This window comes from Carya illinoinensis, chromosome 8 (assembly GCF_018687715.1).
Source record: "Carya illinoinensis cultivar Pawnee chromosome 8, C.illinoinensisPawnee_v1, whole genome shotgun sequence".
NCBI classification, from domain to species: domain Eukaryota; kingdom Viridiplantae; phylum Streptophyta; class Magnoliopsida; order Fagales; family Juglandaceae; genus Carya; species Carya illinoinensis.
In genome coordinates, this window is record NC_056759.1 from 2,790,860 (window position 1) to 2,799,221 (window position 8,362).

Consider the following 8,362-nt stretch of genomic DNA (forward strand, 5'->3'; position numbering starts at 1 on the left):
AAAAGGGCATAGAGCAGACAACTGCCACAAAAAGCGTAGGCGGCTGGGTGTGTCCCAATTTGGACGTACCAAGTTTGGGACACATCACATTTAATGAGTGTTAGTGAGTCTAAACACGTGACAGCATGCTACTGTCGTAGGATGACATGACCTAGGCCTAACACCTTGCCCTGCCAAGAGGAGGCTAGTGGCAAGTTTGACCTAAGCACGACCTAACACCCCACGATCTCTCCCGACAATCGAGTCCAAACTAGATATAAATACATGGGTTCTACCCAGGGGGATTCCCTCTGAATTTTTCTTCTTCACTTGTTTAGTTTCCTTCTTTACTCAAACATTTTCATTGATTTTAGCGGCAAGGGGAGTCCAAACCACGCCAGAGCCCATTCTTCGTTTTAGTTGCAGGCTACTGAGTTGGGCCTCCGTGAAACTACCCAAGCCACGAAACATGGCATCAAAGGATCGAATGATGATTTTCTTTTGTTGATCATTGTCCCGTGTACATGCCAATTCTAAGCGTTTCTTCTTTCATCCGTAATGAATCAAGAAAGGGTGGCGTTCAAGTAAGGCATTTTGAGAGATTCTTTCATCCGTAGTGAATCAATAAAGGAGATTATATCAGTAATCAAAGTTTACTCGAAATGAAATCTCCGAAGATATTAGGTTCGTTATCTTAGGATATGGCCAAGGTGGCCCATGCAGTTGATTCAAAGTGGATTTTAATGCTCACCTGTCTCTGTCACACATCAAAACAAGCTCCTCTCTCTCTCTCTCTCTCTCTCATTCTTATGGCGAGGGGTTATCTTTGGAGTTGCTTTGCTCAGACGGAGCGACACACTATTCGCATCACTTAACGACTCAAGTCTCTCTCTCTCCGTTACCTACTTTGGATTTCGGGGGAAGAAACCTTCTTGCCAGGAAGCTTATTGTGCCCGTACATAACCGATTTGAAGCCTCGATCATCCCTTATTAGCGACTTAACTGGTACATTTTCTTCCATTCTTCTCTATGCATCCATTTCTTTGGATGGGAAATCAGTTTGGGTTCGCTGCCGTCTGATTCTTCTCAATTTCTCTCTTATTTCTTTGTTCGACACCACAATTTTCACAAAATCTCTGGAATCTTCAAATTCTGAGAAATGAATTTCAATTTGTGTTTGGTGCTGTCTAATGGTTGTTGTAGAGTTCGGATAAGAAGAGAGCTATGCCCCGGCTGTCAACCGGGTTAATTCTGGTATAATTTTCTTATCAAATCTAAAGTTTTGGGTTGATCCGTTATTTGGTTGAAGATGCAAAATCAACTTGTGCACACCAATTTTAGAGCTGCTCGAGACTGGGTGTGATTTTTGGTGCTTTCAATTTTATAGTTGTTTACGGACCCAAAAAAGTGGTCAATAGCAGTTTCCTTCCTGCTGGCTCGGGTCCAAAGTCCAATTTCTTCTATTTCCCATGCATCCACGAAGTTTTGAAAATGAACAAAGCTTCTGTTTGTCACCTGCAAGTTAACCGTGATACTCCATACTCGCTGTGACAAGTGTAGGAGGTGTATGAGATCCACATGCTTGGGAGGAAGTCCCTGATGTGGCTTGGTCCATCCCTTGGGACGTTACATTACCTTATAGTTTAATGGGCATTTCCTTCAAACTAGGGGAAGAAGGTGCTTCTAAGCTATAGATAGCAGCAGTTTAATTTTAGAGCACGGATTCACACGCTTTCATTTCGTTTCTTTCACGCTTTGGTAGTTGATTTGGTTGACACTCTAGTGGTTGCTGAGAAGACCTGGAGAATGAAAGAAGGTTTTTAACCTCAGATTTTCAACAGTAGTGGACCTGGAGAACAATTTTCTTTTGGTTTTAGACCTGGAGAACAATTACATCCTTCATGTTAAGCTCATTATCTGACTAATTTTTGGCTAGTTTGTGAAGGACTGATCCTTTTTGGGCCATTACTGTTGTGGGACTGCTACTTGGTTGAGGTTTCTCATCACTTGCCTTTTTTTAAGGCCTTTTCTATTTTCTTTCGTCTGCGGTTCCTCCATAGGAACACTTAACACTGAGTTCCACAGAGCAGCTCTTTCCCTTGCTCTCTTTCACCATAGTTTAGTAACACAAACAAAATAAAGATTCCAAGTCCAAACTTCATTTCTTTTGAGTTGGGTTGGGGGTACACTACCGAGGGTAACCGATTGACCTAGGTTATTGGGGTAGATCTTCACAATATAAAACATGAAAAGTGAAAAATTCACTTCTTTTTTAGTCATGTTGGTGGTACCACTACCAAATGTAGCTGTATGACCAAAAATGCTGGTGTAGTTACCAACAGACAAGAAAAACAAACCAGTCCAAATTTGACTTTAAATGATTTGAAACTCCTGCTTTTTTTTCATATAGATCGTACCCATTGATTTTGGTTGGCTTTCTTTCTGATTATTCTATTGTAATCTTAAATTCCCTGCATGTTGATTGGGTTCTCCACTTAATGGTGATATTTGTAGGCTTATTTTCAAGCATTAAACATGTTGAAACAATCACCTAGTAGAAATCAGAGGTCAAAAAGCTTCAAGGTGAAGCATGCAATACAGGTATGTCTTTTGCTTGCCATTTGCATATGGCTGCTTTACCAAGTCAAACATTCCCATGAAAGGAAGAAGGCATCTGAGGAGAACTCCAGAAAGGTATCTGAAAAATTCCTGGGTGGGCATGAAATCATTAAACTTGGGAGAAAGGACCTCCACCCTCAAGTGGAGAAAACAGATTTAGAAACTGAAAGAAAAGAACTGGAACAAGTAATAGAAGAGAGTAAACCAGAAGAAATTGATGATGGAAGAGGTGGTGGAGATGATGAAATGGTAGGACGTGATTTTGAGAGAGTTGACGAGGCAGAATCTGAAGAAGTGGATGATTTAATCGATGGAGAAGATAGGGAAAGAGAAGGAGGAAGTGAAGAGCTAGATGATGAAGGGAACGGAAATCAAATTGAGGATGGAAGCTTTCTTGAAGATGATGCCCAAATTGAAGAAGAAAGGAATACCCAGGAGGCAAGGGAGGAAAATTACCAAGGTGACGATGCATCCAATGCGGTGGTTCAAAACACCCGAAGCATAGGCACTGAATTTGAAAGTGGACGTTTGAGAACAGTGAAGGGGCAGGAAGTAGAGGATGCAGACAAAATTGAAGTAGAGCAGGTCAATGAAACTAATAGCACACTAGAAGTTGAAGTTAATATAGAAGATTCGGGTCCAGAGGTGAGTAATGACCGGAAAGTAGGAAGTGTTGCCTTTGGAGATGCAATCCATATTCAAGTAGGTTCTGTATCTGAAGTGGCAAACTCAGAGAGTGGCTCGACAAGGGAAGCTAATATTGAAACAAAAGTGCACAATGATTCAACCTTGATGCTGACGGAAACCCCTGGATCTTGGAATGGAACACAGAGATTCCACGAATCAACTCGGGTGATGGATATAGCCTCTAATGCGACCAATAGAGAAATAGCAGTATCAATTGGTTCTGGGACTGTAGTACCAAAGGGAGCTGCCAACCTTGACGCATCTGCTGTGTCTAGGGAGAGCTCTGCTTCTAAAACTACAAAGGAGAGGGATCGTACGGGTGAAATAAAAACTGGGGCTGGCTCAGCATCCCTGAGAAACGAGAATGTAGACTCTAGAATAATATAAACGACAGCGAAGACGCCACATAATGATGGTTTTTGATTACTATGTTGTCGGGTTTTCCCCCTTAGCTGTTTCTTCCAAGGATGGACATGTTGAGGGAGATGAGCAATTGTACATGTTCTCCCTGTATTTGCTTTGAGTGTGATGGTTTTAGGAAATCTTAGTAACTCAAACCTACATTACAAAAATGCTCTTGATAATGAAATATATTAGTTAGATACGTTTGTCCAGTGGTTAATTCTCTGCTTGGAGGCGAACAGCCAGTCTAGTATTGTTGACCATGCATGATGGGTGCTAGAGTTGGATGCATAACTTCCGCATGTATTCCTTATTAGCTTACTTGACACATTTAGTGATGAGCAGTGATAGGATGACAACCTATCTACAATTCATTTACAACTTATGGATAAAATAATATTTTTAAAATTTAAATGCATCAAATCAAAATCAAAATTACAATATATAGTTTAAAAAATATTATTTTCTTCTAAAAATATAGAAAAATTATAAATGAGTCGATGTTTTATCATTTCTTTTAGTGATACTATAAGATCCATTGGTCCGATTGGATAGGAGTAATTGGACCACACTTGAGAATCTGTTCTTGCAACGTCACCCACTCTATCATTGTATTCGAGCCGAGCAAGTCGGTGTTAGAGTTGCCGAGCTCGAGTCGTGTATTTTTTATTTTTTTATTAATATAACTTAATAAATAAAATATTAGAGAAGTTACAAAAAATAAAAAATAAAAAATAAAAAAAAAACACGTAAGATAACAAAACCTGAAGATTATTTCAAATAAACAAAACCCATGTAAAGAGACTCTAAACTACACAATTCATAATATGAAATAATCCTGAACATAGATTAAAAGAATTTTTTAGAATTAAGTTGTGCAGATTAACTATTGTACAAATTATAAAAAACTACTATAATTTAATGATTTAAGTATTTAACTAAATAACATATAACTATATAGTATATGAGATATATAAGCATAGGTGACTAGGCATAAGTATTTAGATTATATACTATATATTTAATTATAAAAGTTGCGAACTTGTACATGCACATATAAATATAATCAATGTATAAATAAGCTTTAATTGAGTCAAACTAATGAGTTAAGTCGGACATAAACGAGTAAGTCTTAATAAGTTTTAATCGAGTCGAATTTAGATTAATAAAGTATATATTATTTATAAATTGAGCGAATATCTATTTTTATGGGCAAATTTTTTTTTCATGATTCTAATTTAACCAAATAAATATTAAGTGATCTACCAAACAAACTTGTTAATTTACAATCCTAACCTAATCCATCATATTATGGTAGGCAACTCGTAATCCAGGAGCGTTCGCTATTTTTTTATGGGTGACTAGCCATCCAACTCATGAGATTTTTTAATTTGAATTAAAATTTATTATTTTTATTTGATAAATATTTTGGGTCTCATATATTTTAGAAATTTTGTTCCAATGAGTCTCCTGTGCGTTATAATTATTACTGTAATATTTCTCGAAAAAAAATAGCAAGAGAGAACGAGGGGCCAAAAAGAGAGAAGAAAATATACGGCTGATACAGTTCATGCGCGTAGGAAGATGGCGAAACGCAAAAGTACTCACGTTGGAAGACCAAAAAAAGTGCATCGATGTCAAAAAGTCTTGGCGGAAGAGAAAATAATAATAATAATAATAATAATAATAAAGAAGCTCCGTTTGCCGAGATGCATCCCGACAAAGCTATCGATTCTTATTTTATTTTTTTCATATTTTTTTATTTAACTGTTAAAAAAATACTTTCAAATAAATTTGTAATTTTTTTAAATATTTAAAAATATATATTTTATATTTTTTGATAAAAATCTTCGGGATCATTCTGGTCAAATAATAAGAACAAAGAAAAAGAGAAAAGAAGTACGAAAAAGTAAGACGGAGGAAAGTAGTGCACTCATGGCAAACGGTCGGTAGAAGGGAAGACAATACAATAAAAAGAAGATTAACGTTAGGGAGAAGTTTTAGAATAGATAGGGCTCTTTTAATAGGGTTTTGTAAAAATGTGTATGTTTCACTAAAAAATAATATATATTGTTTTTTATTTTTTATGGTGTGTGTTAATGTAAAAAATTGCATAACTAAATGGGAGAAAGAGTAATTCTAGGCCTATTGAGATAGTGAGATTAATGTTTTGAATATCGTATCGGATGTCATACCGATCAAGATATTATAATAAAATATTTTGATATTGGTATTATTTCGTGTACCGTTTCGAAATACTCGATATATGAATAAATTATATATATAAATATATATAAATTATATTCTGTTGCCCAGATGACTAACATAAGAGGGGGGTGAATTGAGTTGTATTAAAAAAAATAACAATTATAAATCAAATATATAATATAAAAAATAAACAAAATATGAAATAACAATAAATATAAAGAGTAAGGGTAAGAGAGAAGCAAACTCAGTATGTTAACGAGGTTCGGCCTCACTGCCTACGTCTTCGCCTCAAGCTGCCCCTTAAGGATTCCAAAATTCACTATTCAACCTCATTCAGGTGGAGATAGAAACCTATTACACCTTTGAACAACACCGCTACAAAGGATCCGTGTAGAACACCCTCTACACTTGCAATCACCTTACACGTGGTGATTCAACTATTCCCCGTGTAGAATACTTTCTACACACACAAGGGTTATATACACCATTTTTCTGATACAAGAGCTGATAGTGGGTAGGTTATCAGAAAACACTCCTTAATGAGTGAAATAAGAACAATACAGCGCAAACTATATTTCTCAAAATGAACAATGATTAAGGCTCAATGCTTAGATAAGAGAGAATGAAAGCTTTGAATGAATGTTGTATGCTCTTGGTGTTGTGAATGTGAAGCTCTCAAATGATCTATTTATAGGCATATGAGACTTCATATTCAAATTTAAAAAGATTCACATGTCAAAGACAACATCATTAACTTTTTCAAAAAATTCAAATAAAAGATTCTTCTTTTTCAATTGTCAAAGACAACATCATTCACCTTTTCAAAAAAATCAAACCTAATCTTTTACTTTTGGCATATGACAAAATGAGCACATTTTCCTTTTCAAAAAATTTAAACCTAATCTTTTACTTTTTGCATATGACAAAATGAGCACACTTTACTTTTCAAATTTTTCAAACAAAATCATCTACTTTTTGTATAAGTCTAAAAAAGCATCAATCACTTTTGAAAATATTCAAATAAAACATGCACATGTGAAAGATGACAATCAATCATCTTTAATATTTTCAAAGTTCAACCCTTTAATCAAGGCATGCACATGCAAAAGATGACAATCAATCATCTTTTAAAATTTTAAAATTTAATTTTCAAAAACATTCATGCACATGTGGAAAATGTATTTTAATGCTTTATGATAAAATATTAATTTTAAGCATTAATCCTAATTTCGAATTTTGAAGAGATTTACAACATTACTCTATAATTTTAATGTGAACTTGTTCCCTTCTTGCTCATGCTTGTTTCCTTAATGTGCTTGACTCCATTGTGTAGACAACTTGAGCTTGAGACTTCTTTATTCTTTGAATTCATTTGTTATCATCAAAATCTATGTGTAAATATATAATTGCACAAAACTTGAAATCTTGGGTTCAACATATTCTAAAATAATAGTCTATATATGAATAAACTATACATAAATGCATACATATATATATATATATATTATAAATAACCTGGTTTGAATTAGCGGTCCAAAATGAACTTGTAGTTTGAAAAAATGAAAAAAAAAAAGAGTAAAGACCGAAATACCGACCGGTATGGGTTAGTACAGGTATTTGGACCGGTACGAAACAAGTAAAATACCTGTACCAAAGCAGTGGCCGGTATGGCATATACTAGTCGTACCGGTCAGTACGGTACGGTATTTAAAACACTGAATAAGACTAGATGAAGCAGTCCGAAGTGGTGGTGCGGTTCTAGTACGTGCATCCTTAATAATAAATGGAAAAAAAAAATATAAATAAAAATTGAGACACAAATATTTACGTGATTTGGTATAGCGCCTAAGTCTATAGATCGTTTAGAGGGAAAATTTATTATAATATGATTATTTTATTGTCTCTCATTTCTCTATATACAATAGAGGTCGGAAATCTCTTCTATGGAAAATATCCTCTTTCTAGAGCTCTCTTCACGAGGTTGAAGATTATTTCTGTATTATTTTATTGTTGCTTAGTCATTTGGAAGTCCTCTTTCCTCACATCTCAAATTCCTTTTTATTGTGGTATGTCGGTGGTAGGTGAGGAAATTAGATTTATGCTACTCTTCTCTTCTCTTGCATGTCAGACTTGATTTCATCTTATTTCTCATTTTTTTTCATCTATTTTCTCTTCACATTTACTTTTTCTTATTCCCTCATTATCACTTATCACTTACCTCTTGATAGTTACCCTTTGATGAGTTGGACTTGTATCTTTGGGTCTACTATTTTTATCTTTTTTAATAAAGACATTTTTTTGTAAAAGGAAAGAGAAAGAAACATATTAAAGGTACCTCAAAAGACATAATAAGGGGTTATTTAGAAAACACATCTCATCTCAACTCATATCAAAATTTATAATAATTTTCTTCTCGAACATCAATAAAATACAAATATTTTTTAATTTGTCATATAATTATTACCTA

General features: G+C 34.8%; 1 protein-coding gene across 1 annotated transcript; it reads left to right on the forward strand.

Annotated features, from left to right (window-relative positions):
- Nucleotides 1-554: 554 nt before the first annotated feature.
- On the forward strand, nt 555-3,907 carry LOC122319376. Its single transcript, XM_043137423.1, has 2 exons — nt 555-984; nt 2,494-3,907. The coding sequence occupies exon 2, from the start codon at nt 2,515-2,517 to the stop codon at nt 3,670-3,672; it is 1,158 nt and encodes a 385-aa protein (XP_042993357.1). The 5' UTR covers nt 555-984; nt 2,494-2,514; the 3' UTR covers nt 3,673-3,907.
- Nucleotides 3,908-8,362: the final 4,455 nt, after the last annotated feature.